General features: G+C 38.8%; 1 protein-coding gene across 1 annotated transcript in view; it reads left to right on the forward strand.

Annotated features, from left to right (window-relative positions):
• LOC135571097 (NACHT, LRR and PYD domains-containing protein 12-like) overlaps positions 1-16,149 on the forward strand; it is a 34,039-nt gene extending 17,890 nt beyond the window's left edge. The window contains exons 9-10 of the mRNA XM_065016905.1: positions 11,016-11,189; positions 15,769-16,149. Coding sequence (XP_064872977.1) covers positions 11,016-11,189; positions 15,769-15,958 — 364 coding nt within the window. The 3' untranslated portion in view covers positions 15,959-16,149. The remainder of the gene's footprint in view (positions 1-11,015; positions 11,190-15,768) is intronic.
• The last annotated feature ends 26 nt before the right edge of the window (positions 16,150-16,175 follow it).

Consider the following 16,175-nt stretch of genomic DNA (forward strand, 5'->3'; position numbering starts at 1 on the left):
ACTATGGCTTCACATTTTGTCCTAGCACGTGATGCTAACACATTACTCACTATGGCTTTACATTTTGTCCTAGCACATGTAAACTTCGGCTTATAAAGCTTCCGTGTCAGTTTTGCCGTGCAGACCAGAGATCTGTAACTATGATTGTGTTGCATAGTGTGGTATGCAAAGACACCCTCCTGCACAGCTAAACCATATTCTTCTTCGGAAGGCTCTACCTTCTTGAAGAATGTGGTGACAGAGGGCAAACCAACACGGCCAATCAGACAGGCTTTATGCTTTTTCGTCTGCTGATGTTCTACTAATGCCGTTCTTCCCCCGCTGCCAATTGAAAAAGAGGAATGACAAAGGGTGCAGTTAACCATTCTATCGTCTTGACCTGAGCGTATAAATGGACATTCTCTCATGTTGTCATTAAAATGGCATTTCAGCTTCTGGGAAAGAGCCATTGTATCTCCTCTGTCTGCTCTTCTTCACTCTCTTTGTGTCACTCTTCTTAGTCTCTTAACCTTTTCTTCACTCGTCCTCCTGCTCTTTCTTCCTTTTCCTTTCTTTCTTTACCTTTCCACTTTTTACTCCCTTAATCTTTCCTTCTCTTTACCTTTCCACCTCACTCTCCACACTCTCCTCGCTTCACTCTTTTAACTCCCTTAATCTTTCCTTCTCCTTCTTCAATCTTTAATAATAAATAGTACACTTTTAGATCAAATACTTTGGTTAACAGATTCCCATTGCTTGCCTCATTTTTGTAGTTTATCTCAAAAACATTGTTTGTAATAATAATTTGGTAATCTACAAATAAATATTCTCATAATTAATTGTGCATTAATTTAATATAATCATATTTTCAAAATAGCCCATCCACTGCATGCTTACATGTAATAGCCCGTCCACTGCATGCTTACATGTAATAGCCCATCCACTGCATGCTTACATGTAATAGCCCGTCCACTGCATGCTTACATGTAATAGCCCATCCACTGCATGCTTACATGTAATAGCCCGTCCACTGCATGCTTACATGTAATAGCCCGTCCACTGCATGCTTACATGTAATAGCCCGTCCACTGCATGCTTACATGTAATAGCCCATCCACTGCATGCCATGTAATAGCCCGTCCACTGCATGCTTACATGTAATAGCCCGTCCACTGCATGCTTACATGTAATCCACTGCATGCCATCCACTGCATGCTTACATGTAATAGCCCATCCACTGCATGCTTACATGTAATAGCCCGTCCACTGCATGCTTACATGTAATAGCCCGTCCACTGCATGCTTACATGTAATAGCCCATCCACTGCATGCTTACATGTAATAGCCCGTCCACTGCATGCTTACATGTAATAGCCCGTCCACTGCATGCTTACATGTAATAGCCTTGCCAATAATGTTGCAACAATGTTCATATTCATCAAACACATATTACACCATAGATGCCTTCAATTGCCCCATTTATATCCATGTCCAATTTAGGATTATTATTTAACAACATGATGTTGTGCTCCAAAGGGAGAACTTGATATAACATGATGTAGATAATTAAATAACAACATGATGTAGATAATTAAATAACAACAGGATGTTGTGCTCCAAAGGGAGAACTGGAAATAACATGATGTAGATAATTAAATAACAACATGATGTTGTGCTCCAAAGGGAGAACAGGAAATAACATGATGTAGATAATTAAATAACAACAGGATGTTGTGCTCCAAAGGGAGAACTGGAAATAACATGATGTAGATAATTAAATAACAACATGATGTTGTGCTCCAAAGGGAGAACTTGAAATAACATGATGTAGATAATTAAATAACAACATGATGTTGTGCTCTAAAGGGAGAACTGGAAATAACATGATGTAGATAATTAAATAACAACATGATGTTGTGCTCTAAAGGGAGAACTTGAAATAACATGATGTAGATAATTAAATAATCAGAAGAACAACGTGTTTATTATTATACACTCTTAGAACAGAAGGTTCCTTCTAGAACCAAAAAGGCTTCTATCACTTAATATATGGAACCACTAAAACATTATATATAGTTGGGTTCAGTGAAGAAGAACCTCTAGAGTTCTGATCAATGGAAGGTTAATGTTTAGAGGATGTGAATGAAGCAGCCTTCCAGTCATCAGATCACTTCTGGTGTTTTTTTCCCGGCCCGGGATTTGAACCAGCCACCTTTTGGCCACAAGCACCAACTCCTTAGCCGCTGGGCGAAAACCTGAGATAATAAGCCAAAATGTAGACACAATGCTGTGCAGACATAAATGGTATGACTTATTATAATTATTATACATAAATCATTGCCAAAAGCACAAGACATACTGTTGCATGTAGGTCTATATTATTTATCGATTGATCATATAGGAATATCAAACATTATTAGCTTTAATTTAATATGGTGACCCACAGTGCTAAACCTTAAACATTTTCTGGTCATGGTTAACCATATTTGTTTTCAGAAAAAGGTATACAACCTAAACAAAATGCATGTCCCTGTCCTCTTTTTCAAGATGTGGCCAATTTAAACAGCCAGAAGACATTTTATAAATAAGAAATAACACTTTTATTTGTTTCTAAATGGCTGCTGGGTAATTTGATAGCATCGAAATGTTCGTTCGTAGACATCGGATTGAGTGAAAGCTGCACAGTTTCACTGAGTTAGAAAACAAATGGACAGGTCTAGCTAGTTGATTTGTAGATCTGAAGCAGTTGCTACCTCAGATTATGAGCCTAGCAGGTGTCGTGATTGAGTTATGTAGTACCTACAGAAGGCCACAGGGAGAGAGAGAGAGCTATAAACCCATACTGGTTTTTGCCTTAAAATCCCTGAACCTAACAATCAATCAAATGCATTTATAAAGCCCTTTTTACATCAGCATCATAATGATTCTACATGTTATAGTATGAACCTGGATCATCAAAATGATTCTACATTTATAGTATGAACCTGGATCATCATAATGATTCTACATTTATAGTATGCGTCCCCGTACAGAACTGTCCTCGTCCCTGTACAGAACTGTCCTCGTCCCCGTACAGAACTGTCCTCCTCGTCCACGTACAGAACTGTCCTCGTCCCCGTACAAAACTGTCCGCGTCCCCGTACAGAACTGTCCGCGTCCCCGTACAGAACTGTCCACGTCCACGTTCGGTGTGGCACCAAGGAGATTGTCCGGTTACGCGCAGAGTGGACTGAGGTGATCTTGGGGAATAACGACGGAGTTTGTTACAGTGTTGAGACACCGAAGTTTATTGTTCAATTTGCTTTTTTCTTTACGGTCAGGGACAGTATGAGTGTAGCCAGATCCTTTTCACTCTCTATTCTTGTTTAATTTTGTGGTTCACCGTATTCATCATCGAGATGAGGGACAGACGAACGATCTGCTAGCTAGCCAAGCTAGTCGGTACAGCTCGGTAAGCTAGCTAGCTACTCTACCAGCAGCATCCTAGTTACCATAGCTACCACTACATCATCACCGGCTCCCCGGTTGTTTCTTCCACCTGTTAAATCCCGGTGAGGCTTCTCCCTCTCTCGTTGACGGATGCTGGCTACCTCTGTCCGGTTCTCCTCTCTTCACTAGATGGACGGTAACTTTAGTGCTTAACCCCTCTGTGTCCAAGGACCAGATTTAAGAATATTATTTTGGGCGCCTCAAGTAGACTGGACACATGACATTTCCAACAATGTTTTTTCTGATTAAAAACTAGTTCATTGCATCCGCCATGGAGCCCAGTTTCATAATATTACCTCATGTCCCTAATTATGAAGTAATCGTGAAAAACAGGTGTTATTTTAGGTCATTTTTCACCCTGCCAGCTCCTATTAGTTCTATTGAGCACCGTGGAAGCAACTCATTTTCTGAATGTTCTATTCCCAGCTCATTGTTCTGCATCACAATGTCATCAATGAGACCTGCCAGTGTTGGGTCAGTTAAGTACAAGTTTACAATGATGGTCTACACCACCCAAAGTTGGAAGTCACTGGGCCAATTGTACACCACTTCAGGGCACTCCCAATCACAGCTGGTTGTGATACAGCGTGGAATTGAACCAGGGTGTCTGTAGTGATGCTTCTAGCATTGAGATGCAGTGTCTTATACCTCTGACCACTTGGGAGCCCACGTTCTTTTCAGAAAAAGGTGTACAACCTAGACAAAACACATGTCCCTGTCCTGTTTTTCAAGATAAGCTTAAGATTTAAACAGCCAGAAGAGATGTTTTTATATTATATAATATATGTTTTAAATGAAGATGTATTTATTTTTTTGACTACTTGTTGTTTCTAAATGGTTGCTGGGTAATTTGATATGCATCAAAATCTTAGTTCGTAGGGATCAAATTGAGTGAATGGTTCAGGTGTAGCTTATTGATTTGTAGATCTGACTCAGCTGCTACCTCAGATTATGAGCCTAGCAGGTGTCGTGAATGAGTTATGTAGTACCCACAGAAGGCCACAGGGAGGAGCAAGAGAGCCATAAACCCATACTGTTTTTCGCCTTAAAAACCCTAAACCTAATAATCAATCAAATGTATTTATAAAGCCCTTTTTACATCAGCAGATGTCACAAAGTGTTATAGAGAAACTCTAACACTACGTGTGACCTATTTTAGCCTTAACCCCTAACCCTAATTCTAGGATAGGGTAGCCTAGAACACTTTTAGAAACTATTTTAGTTATAATATTATTTTAGTAAATCCAATGATAGTACTAAATAGCATTTAGCTTTTTTGTTTTGTTATTTTTATATATTATTGCAAGGCAGAACACTTGATAAACAAGACTCATTAGTTTTATTTTTCAAATATGGTTTGAACTGGGTGACCAAGTAACCCTTGTGTGAAAGTCCAGCAATTGGAATGGGTTAGGTAGGGCAGGATTGAGACTGATCTAAGGAATTAACAAGAAAAAAAAAACAAAACACATTATTTCTTATCTGCCTCACCAATGTCTGTACTAGAATTACTATATTTTAACTGCTAAATATTTCCAATAGATGGCTGCATAAAACCACAAAGCATCCGTTGAAGGATGAACAAACCATAAACACCACACATTTAGTTATATATATATACAGATATATGTATATACAGTGGAGAGAACAAGTATTTGATACACTGCCGATTTTGCAGGTTTTCCTACTTACAAAGCATGTAGAGGTCTGTAATTTTTATCACAGGTACTTCAACTGTGAGAGACGGAATCTAAAACAAAAAATCCAGAAAATCACATTGATTTTTAAGTAATTAAGTTGCATTTTATTGTTCTCCGCACTGTATGTATATATATTTATTTCGATGGGTGACATTATCTGCCAAAGTAACAGCCCTGTAGACAAAGAAGAGCTCTCCGGTACCAAAACATTCAAAGGACATTTTCTCAAACGTGAGGTTACAAGTTTTCGTCTTTCAAAGCAGAATTGTTCTTCAACTGTAGTGTATTATATTCCATTTTCTAGCTATTAAAACCTAGCAGAACTACTGATTTCTCTGAGAGTGAGGCAGATATATATTATTACTGTGTTAAACCTAGCAGTACTACTGATTTCTCTGAGAGTGGGGCAGATATATATTACTACTGTGTAAAACCTAGCAGAACTACTGATTTCTCTGAGAGTGAGGCAGATATATATTATTACTGTATAAAACCTAGCAGTACTACTGATTTCTCTGAGAGTGAGGCAGATATATATTATTACTGTGTAAAACCTAGCAGTACTACTGATTTCTCTGAGAGTGAGGCAGATATACATTATTACTGTGTAAAACCTAGCAGTACTACTGATTTCTCTGAGAGTGAGGCAGATATATATTATTACTGTGTAAAACCTAGCAGTACTACTGATTTCTCTGAGAGTGAAGCAGATATATATTATTACTGTATAAAACCTAGCAGTACTACTGATTTCTCTGAGAGTGAGGCAGATATATATTATTACTGTGTTAAACCTAGCAGTACTACTGATTTCTCTGAGAGTGAGGCAGATATATTGCATGTTGCAATAAAACATGATTATTTGTCTCTCTGAAATGAAAACATCAAGTGATAGATTTTAAACAAATACATGTCTGTCTTTGAACAACCCCATGATTAGATAGTGAACAACCCCATGATTAGATAGTGAACAACCCCATGATTAGATAGTGAACAACCCCATGATTAGCTAGTGAACAACCCCATGATTAGATAGTGAACAACCCCATGATTAGATAGTGAACAACCCCATGATTAGATAGTGAACAACCCCATGATTAGATAGTGAACAACCCCATGATTAGATAGTGAACAACCCCATGATTAGATAGTGAACAACCCCATGATTAGATAGTGAACAACCCCATGATTAGATAGTGAACAACCCCATGATTAGATAGTGGACAACCCCATGATTAGATAGTGGACAACCCCATGATTAGATAGTGGACAATCCCATGATTAGATAGTGAACAACCCCATGATTAGATAGTGAACAACCCCATGATTAGATAGTGAACAACCCCATGATTAGATAGTGAACAACCCCATGATTAGATAGTGGACAACCCCATGATTAGATAGTGGACAATCCCATGATTAGATAGTGAACAACCCCATGATTAGATAGTGAACAACCCCATGATTAGATAGTGAACAACCCCATGATTAGATAGTGAACAACCCATGATTAGATAGTGAACAACCCCATGATTAGATAGTGAACAACCCCATGATTAGATAGTGAACAACCCCATGATTAGATAGTGAACAACCCCATGATTAGATAGTGAACAACCCCATGATTAGATAGTGAACAACCCCATGATTAGATAGTGAACAACCCCATGATTAGATAGTGAACAACCCCATGATTAGATAGTGAACAACCCCATGATTAGATAGTGAACAACCCCATGATTAGATAGTGAACAACCCCATGATTAGATAGTGAACAACCCCATGATTAGATAGTGAACAACCCCATGATTAGATAGTGAACAACCCCATGATTAGATAGTGAACAACCCCATGATTAGATAGTGATAAAACACACCAATCTCTTTCATAATGTCTTTAAACAATAAGAGATCATTTACAAACATTTCTGAAAAGTGATATATAGCGTTTGAATGAAACTCTTCTCTTGTTTCCCCATCTGAGCTCAGAGTAGATGAGAGATGTAATGTTTGTCTCTGTTGTGTTGAAGTCCAATCCAGCAGGAGAGACCAGCCTCCCCTGTACCCAGCTGTGTGTCCATGAAGAGTGACTGGTCTATGGGTCAACCTATACAGTTTAGAGAGGGAGACTTTTCTACTGAACAAAGGTAAGAAGAACTCATGGGTCCTGGTCAGTGAGTTAAACAACACTGTCTCTAATCCATAGGCTACTCCTTATTTCCATTTTCATAGTCCTAAAACAATATCAAATTAGCAGGTGAAGTGAATTAGGTTTGTAGTACCCATAGAAGACCACAGGGAGGAGCAAGAGAGCCATAAACCCATGCTGTTTTTTTTATCTCTTAACTTAACACTTTCTACCTCTGAGTCTCAACTAATAAAGCAGTACTTCTTATTGCTCTGAGAGGCAGATATATAGCATTTTGCAAAAGAAATATGACTATTTGTCTCTCTGAAATGAAACCATCAAGTGAGAGATGAAAACACATACTTGTATGTTATTGAACAACCCCATGACATTATTAGATAGTGAAAAAACACACCAATCTCTTTTATAATTTCTTTAACCAATTAAAAGCTAATTTACAAACATTTCTGAAAATGGATATATAGCATTTTGGAATGAAACTCAGGTAAGAACAAAGGTAAGAATAAATCATGGTCAGTGAGTTAAACAACACTGTCTCTAGTCATTTCTCCTCCCATTTTCCCATTTATTGTTGTTGTTTTCATAATCCATATGCTAATCCTTTTGTCCATTTTCATAGTCCTAAAACAATAGTAAACAAACACAACATTCCCTCCCTGTGTGTGTGTGTGTGTGTGTGTGTGTGTGTGTGTGTGTGTGTGTGTGTGTGTGTGTGTGTGTGTGTACTCGCTGGATGAGGAGATGTAATCTCATGTTTTGTCCACAGAAACCAACAGGAGAGATCAGAGTCAGAGATTCTCAGTGGTCAGCCTTCCCAGAGTCATCAAACAGACCTGGCCTCCATATTCAGTGTATGTTGTCCTGTTATGTACATTTGTTTTTGTTTACCTCAAGTAAAGTTGATCTGTCAATCATTCATTTATGTTTTAATTAGAAAGCATTTAGTCTCTTACTTAACTCATTTACTTTATTTATTCCAGTTGCTTGAAGAGAAAATTCTGACATTTGTGAAGAACGAGCTGAAGATGTTCAAGAGAATTCTTAGTCCAGAACTCCCAGAAGGCTTTGAGAGTCAGAAGCAGGATAAGGAAGTGGTGGACCCTGAAGATGAGCAGCAGGAGAGCAGTGCCAGAGAGGGGGCTCTGAAGATCACACTGCACATCCTGAGGAAAATGAACCAGAAGGAGCTTGCTGACACACTGGAGAAAAGTGAGATCTGTCTGCCTCATGTTGAATGGTGTTTTATAACATTTAAAAGCTGTAGCTAAAGTACAGCTAAAGTAGCTGTGTAACTCAATGATATTGTAGCAGCCTTAACACAACACCTAGTGACCTCATCAAGTAGCAGCAGGGATGTGTTGTGGTGATTCATTTAGAGAGAGAACATTAATAATACCATCAATAATACCAATAATAATATAATCAGTCACACCAGCCTGTAATGCATTATGAAAACATTTACACATTTATACAGTCAGTTAAGATAATACATTATTATATTGTAAAACTTTATAACAGTCCTACAATACTGTAGACATTAAAACAGACGTAATATTAATATCCTCTGTGTTACTTCTTCATTCAGATGATTTTGCTGTGATTTGCCAACGTGAACTCAAATCTAATCTAAAGAAGAAGTTTCAATGTGTATTTGAGGGGATCGCTAAACAAGGAAACCCAACACTTCTCAATAAGATCTACACAGAGCTCTACATCACAGAGGGTGGAACAGGAGAGGTCAATAATGAACATGAGCTGAGACAGATTGAGACAACAACCAGGAAACAAGCAAGACCAGAGACTGCAGTCAAATGTAACGACATCTTCAAACCCTTAACTGGACAAGACAAACTTATCAGAACTGTGCTGACAAAGGGAGTCGCTGGCATTGGAAAAACAGTCGCTGTGCAGAAATTCATTCTGGACTGGGCTGAAGGAAAAGCAAATCAGGATGTCCAATTTGTATTTTCATTCCCTTTTCGGGAGCTGAATTTGAAGAAAGAGGACAAACACACTTTCATTGAACTTCTTAATCACTTCTCAATGGAAACCAAACAATCAGGAATCTCCAACTACAACAAGTACAAAGTTCTGTTCATCTTTGATGGTCTGGATGAGTGCCGACTGCCCCTAGACTTCCAGAAGAACAAGATCTGTTGGGACGTCACAGAGTCAACCTCAGTGGATGTTCTGCTGACAAATCTCATCAAGGGAAATCTGCTTCCCTCTGCTCTCCTCTGGATAACTACCCGACCTGCAGCAGCCAATAAGATCCCTTCAGGGTGTGTTGACCAGGTGACAGAGGTACGAGGGTTCAATGACCCACAGAAGGAGGAGTACTTCAGGAAGAGATTCAGTGATGAGGACCTGTCCAGCAGAATCATCTCACACATAAAGACATCAAGGAGCCTCCACATCATGTGCCACATTCCAGTCTTCTGTTGGATTTCTGCAACAGTCCTTGAACACATGCTGAAACATAAGAGAGAAGCGATGCCCAAGACTCTGACTGAGATGTACACACACCTTGTGGTGTTTCATACCAAACAGAAGAATGAAAAGTATCTTCGGAATGAAGAGACAGGTCCACACTGGAATAAAGAGAACATTCTGTCACTGGGAAAACTGGCTTTTCAACAGCTTGTGAATGGCAATCTGATTTTCTATGAAGAAGACCTGAAAGAGGCTGGCATTGATGTCAATGAAGCCTCAGTCTACTCAGGATTGTGCACACAGCTCTTTAAAGAGGAACGTGGGCTGTACCAGGACAAGGTGTACTGCTTTGTTCATCTGAGCATTCAGGAGTTTCTGGCTGCTGTATATGTGTTCCTCTCATTCATCAACAACAATGAGAATCTCATGGACAAACTGCAAACAACGTCCAGGAACTTTTCTGTGAGGATCAGACAAAGGCGTAAAGTTACTTTCTACAAGAGTGCTGTGGATAAAGCCTTACAAAGTGAGACGGGAAACCTGGACCTTTTCCTCCGCTTCCTTCTGGGCCTCTCACTGGAGTCCAATCAGAAGTACTTACAAGGTCTGCTGACAAAGACAAGAAGCAGCTCACAGAGCCATGAAGAAACAGTCAAGTACATCAAGGAGAAGATCAGGGAGAATCCCTCTCCAGAGAGGAGCATCAATCTGTTCCACTGTCTGAATGAACTGAATGACCATTCTCTAGTCGAGGAGATCCAAAGATACCTGAGATCAGGAAGTCTCTCAAAACCCAACATCTCACCTGCACAGTGGTCAGCTCTGGTCTTTGTGTTGCTGACTTCAGAAAATGAGCTGGATGTGTTTGACCTGAAGAAATACTCCAGATCAGAGGAAGGTCTTCTGAGGCTGCTGCCAGTGGTCAAAGCCTCCAGAGCTGTTCTGTGAGTAAATAAAATGACATTTAAGAACTAATCATCAGGAAAAAATATTCAGTTTAGAGAAAAGTATGTATTCTAATATGTATATAATATTACATTGAAAAACATATTGAATCAATGCTTTTTATATAATAAAAAAAACTATTGAATAAATGCATTGATTTTCACATTAGTATTACATTATCACCATACAATTCTAGGAGACGGAAGATGAATCTCTATGTTGTTTGAGAGAATAAACCAAATTCATCTGCCATTGCCCTGTCTACACTACTGGTGTTAAATTAACAGCGTGTTTGTGAAGTCATGATGATCTCTTTATCAGGCTGTCAGGCTGTGGAGTCACAGAGGAAGGCTGTGCTTCTCTGGTCTCAGCTCTGGAGTCAAACCCCTCACACCTGAGAGAGCTGGACCTGAGTAACAATGACCTGAAGGATTCAGGAGTGAAGCTGCTCTCTGCTGGACTGGGGAATCCACATTGTAAACTGGAGACTCTGAGGTCAGTATTCCTGTAGTTGATCAACAAGTGATAACTGTTCACCAGATCCACATGTGTTTACCAGACACACATAGTCCACACCATATGTGTTTGGACAGTGAAGCCTACAGTTTTAAATGTGGTGCTATGCTCCAACATTTTGGATTTGAGATACAATGTTTCATATTAGGTGACAGTACAGAATGTCACCTTTTATTTGAGGTTAAAGGTGAGAGGATAGTATGTTTTGTGGTATCCTCTGTTATTGGTAATGTTGAGAGGTTAGCATGTTTTGTTGTAGCCTCTGTTATTGGTAATGGTGAGAGGTTAGCATGTTTTGTTGTAGCCTCTGTTATTGGTAATGGTGAGAGGTTACCATGTTTTGTTGTAGTCTCTGTTATTGGTAATGGTGAGAGATTAGCATGTTTTGTTGTAGCCTCTGTTATTGGTAATGGTGAGAGGTTAGCATGTTTTGTTGTATCCTCTGTTATTGGTAATGGTGAGAGGTTAGTATGTTTTGTTATAGCCTCTGTTATTGGTAATGGTGAGAGGTTAGCATGTTATGTTGTAGCCTCTGTTATTGGTAATGGTGAGAGGTTAGCATGTTTTGTTGTAGCCTCTGTTATTGGTAATGGTGAGAGGTTAGTATGTTTTGTTGTAGTCTCTGTTATTGGTAATGGTGAGAGGTTAGCATGTTTTGTTGTAGTCTCTGTTATTGGTAATGGTGAGAGGTTAGTCTGTTTTGTTGTAGCCTCTGTTATTGGTAATGGTGAGAGGTTAGTATGTTTTGTTGTAGACTCTGTTATTGGTAATGGTGAGAGGTTAGCATGTTTTGTTGTAGCCTCTGTTATTGGTAATGTTGAGAGGTTAGCATGTTTTGTTGTATCCTCTGTTATTGGTAATGGTGAGAGGTTAGCATGTTTTGTTGCAGCCTCTGTTATTGGTAATGTTGAGAGGTTAGCATGTTTTGTTGTAGTCTCTGTTATTGGTAATGGTGAGAGGTTAGCATGTTTTGTTGTATCCTCTGTTATTGGTAATGGTGAGAGGTTAGCATGTTTTGTTGTAGCCTCTGTTATTGGTAATGGTGAGAGGTTAGTATGTTTTGTTGTAGTCTCTGTTATTGGTAATGGTGAGAGGTTAGCATGTTTTGTTGTCGTCTCTGTTATTGGTAATGGTGAGAGGTTAGCATGTTTTGTTGTAGCCTCTGTTATTGGTAATGGTGAGAGGTTAGCATGTTTTGTTGTAGCCTCTGTTATTGGTAATGTTGAGAGGTTAGCATGTTTTGTTGTAGTCTCTGTTATTGGTAATGGTGAGAGGTTAGTATGTTTTGTTGTAGCCTCTGTTATTGGTAATGGTGAGGTTAGTATGTTTTGTTGTAGCCTCTGCTATTGGTAATGGTGAGAGGTTAGCATGGTTGGTTGTAGCCTCTGTAACTTTTTCACTAGTTATTATTCATGATTCATTCAATATTTGTATTAATCATGGCATCATCAGGATTAATTTAGTATTGTTTAGAAACATGTTACCACTTAGACATACATTTTTTTCAGTCATCATCCACTATCCAGTTACTATTGGTCAAAACATATCCCAAGTGTCACGTTCTGACCTTAATTTCCTTTGTTTTGTATTTATTTAGTATGGTCAGGGCGTGAGTTGGGTGGGTTGTCTATGTTTGTTTTTCTAGGTTTTGGGAATTTCTATGTTTCGGCCTAGTATGGTTCTCAATCAGAGGCAGGTGTCATTAGTTGTCTCTGATTGAGAATCATACTTAGGTAGCCTGGGTTTCACTGTGTGTTTGTGGGTGATTGTTTCCGTGTCTGTGTTTGTTCGCCACACGGTACTGTTTCGGTTTTGTTCACGTTTATTGTTTTGTATTCATTGAGTGTTCAGTTCATGTTTTTAAATAAACAACCATGGACACTTACCACGCCGCATCTTGGTCCGATCCTTGCTACACCTCCTCTTCAGACGAAGAGGAGGAAAACCCTTACACCAAACAAACTCATCTTTTGACTACTTTAATACACTCTAAGTATATTGGTCACTTATGACTTCTTCAAATGGGGTCGACTAGATATAAAAAGTGCTTTAATTTCAAAACATGAAATATATAGGAATTAAAATATCCTTATTAAATAAAAGGTGACATTAAATGCTGTCACCTCAAATATATACAGTTGAAGTCAGAAGTTTACATGAACGTAGGTTGGAATCTTTAAAACTTGTTTTTCAACTTTTACACAAATGTATTGTTAAACTATAGTTTAGGCAAGTCGGTTAGGACATCTACTTTGTGTATGACACAAGTAATTTTTCCAACAATTGTTTACAGACAGATTATTTAACTTATAATTCATTGTATCACAATTCCAGTAGGTCAGAAATTTACATACACTAAGTTGACTGTGGCTTTAAACAGCTTGGAAAATTCCAGAAAATTATGTCATGGCTTTAGAAGCTTCTGATATGCTAGATGACATCATTTGAGTCAATCGGAGGTGTACCTGTGGATGTATTTCAAGGCCTACCTTCAAACTCAGTGACCCTTTGCTTGACATCATGGGAAAATCCAAATAAATCAGCCAAGACCTCAGAAAACAATTATACACCTCCACAAGTCTGGTTCATTCTTGGGAGCAATTTCCAAACGCCTGACGGTACCACATTCATCTGTACAAACAATAGTATGCAAGTATAAACACCATGGGACCACGCAGCCGTCATACCACTCAGGAAGAAGACACATTCTGTCTCCTAGAGATGAACGTACCTTGGTGCGAGAAGTGCAAATCAATCCCAGAACAACAACAAAGGACATTGTGGAGATGCTGGAGGAAACAGGTACAAAACTATCTATATCCACAGTAAAAAGAGTACTGTATCGACAACCTGAAAGACCGCTCAGCAAGGAAGAAGCCACTGCTCCAAAACCACCATAAAAAAGCCAGACTACGGTTTGCAACTGTACATGGGGACAAAGATCGTACATTTTGGAGAAATGTCCTCTGGTCTGATGAAACAAAAATAGAACTGTTTGGCCATAATGACCATCATTATGTTTGGAGGGAAAAGGGGGAGGCTTGCAAGCCGAAGAACAACATCCCAACTGTGAAGCTCGGGGGTGGCAGCATCATGTTGTGGGGGTGCTTTGCTGAAGGAGGGACTAGTGAACTTCACAAAATAGATGGCATCATGAGGTTGGGAAATTATGTGGATATATTGAAGCAACATCTCAAGACATCAGTCAGGAAGTTAAAGCTTGGTCGCAAATGGGTGTTCCAAATGAACAATGACCCCAAGCATACTTCCAAAGTTTTGGCAAAATGGCCTAAGGACAACAAAGTCAAGGTATTTGAGTTGCCAGCACAAAGCCCTGACCTGAATCCAATAGAAAATATGTGGGCAGAACTGACTAAGCGGGTGCGAGGAAGGAGGCCTACAAACTTGACTCAGTTACACCGGCTCCGTCAGGAGAAATGGGCCAAACTTCACCCAACTTATTGTGGGAAGCTTGTAGAAGGCTACCTGAAACATTTGAGCCAAGGCAAACAATTTAAAGGCAATGCAACCAAATACTAATTGAGTGTATGTAAACTTCTGACCCACTGGGAATGTGATGAAAGAAATAAAAGCTGAAATAAATCATTCTCTCTAATATTATTCTGACATTTCACATTCTTAAAATAGTGGTGATCCTAACTGACATAAAACAGGGAATTTTTACTGGGATTAAATGTCAGGAATTGTGAAAAACTGAGTTTAAATGTATTTGGCTTAGGTATATTTGAACTTCTGAATTCAACTGTATATACAGTATATATAACATTTGATCTCTTGGAATATAGAGACACATTTAAAAGATTAACTTCTCTGAAAAAAATGGATATGGTGTGGACTGTATACTCAATACAATATAAATCTGATACCTCACTGTCTAAATAGATATGGTGTGGACTGTATACTCAATACAATCTAAATCTGATACCTCACTGTCTAAATAGATATGGTGTGGACTGTATACTCAATACAATCTAAATCTGATACCTCACTGTCTAAATAGATATGGTGTGGACTGTATACTCAATACAATCTAAATCTGATACCTCACTGTCTAAATAGATATGGTGTGGACTGTATACTCAATACAATCTAAATCTGATACCTCACTGTCTAAATAGATATGGTGTGGACTGTATACTCAATACAATCTAAATCTGATACCTCACTGTCTAAATAGATATGGTGTGGACTGTATACTCAATACAATCTAAATATGATACCTCACTGTCTAAATAGATATGGTGTGGACTGTATACTCAATACAATCTAAATCTGATACCTCACTGTCTGTCTTTTGACTGATACTGCTTTTAAAACTGGTCTGGTCAGTCTACTCAAATATTTGTACTATACATGTTTTTATCTGCAGGCAATACTTTGATCATTTGTCATTTATCATAATGATACATTCATTAATGAATAGATATGGAAGGTTTCAGGACACTGATGTAGCTGAATATGTTGAAATAATATACTGCTACTATCTTCACCACCAAAGAATAGCAGTGTGATTTTAATATGATTTGACTCTTTGCAGGCTGTCAGGCTGTCTAGTCACAGAGGAAGGCTGTGCTTCTCTGGTCTCAGCTCTGGAGTCAAACCCCTCACACCTGAGAGAGCTGGATCTGAGTAGCAATGGCCTGAAGGATTCAGGAGTGAAGCTGCTCTCTGCTGGACTGGGGAATCCCCACTGTAAACTGGAGACTCTGAGGTCAGTTTTCCTGTAGTTGGTCAACAAGTGATAACTGTTCACCAGATCCACATGTGTTTACCAGACACACAGTTTTACATTTGGTGCTATGCTCCAGCATTTTGGATATGAGATGTTTCTTATTTGGCAACAGTACAGAATGTCACCTTTTATTTAAGGGTATTCATACATACATGTTTTACTGTTTAGAAATGTATCGTGAATGACGAATAACAAAGTTATAGAGGCACAAA

The sequence above is a fragment of the Oncorhynchus nerka genome, unplaced genomic scaffold (assembly GCF_034236695.1).
Source record: "Oncorhynchus nerka isolate Pitt River unplaced genomic scaffold, Oner_Uvic_2.0 unplaced_scaffold_772, whole genome shotgun sequence".
NCBI lineage: Eukaryota > Metazoa > Chordata > Actinopteri > Salmoniformes > Salmonidae > Oncorhynchus > Oncorhynchus nerka.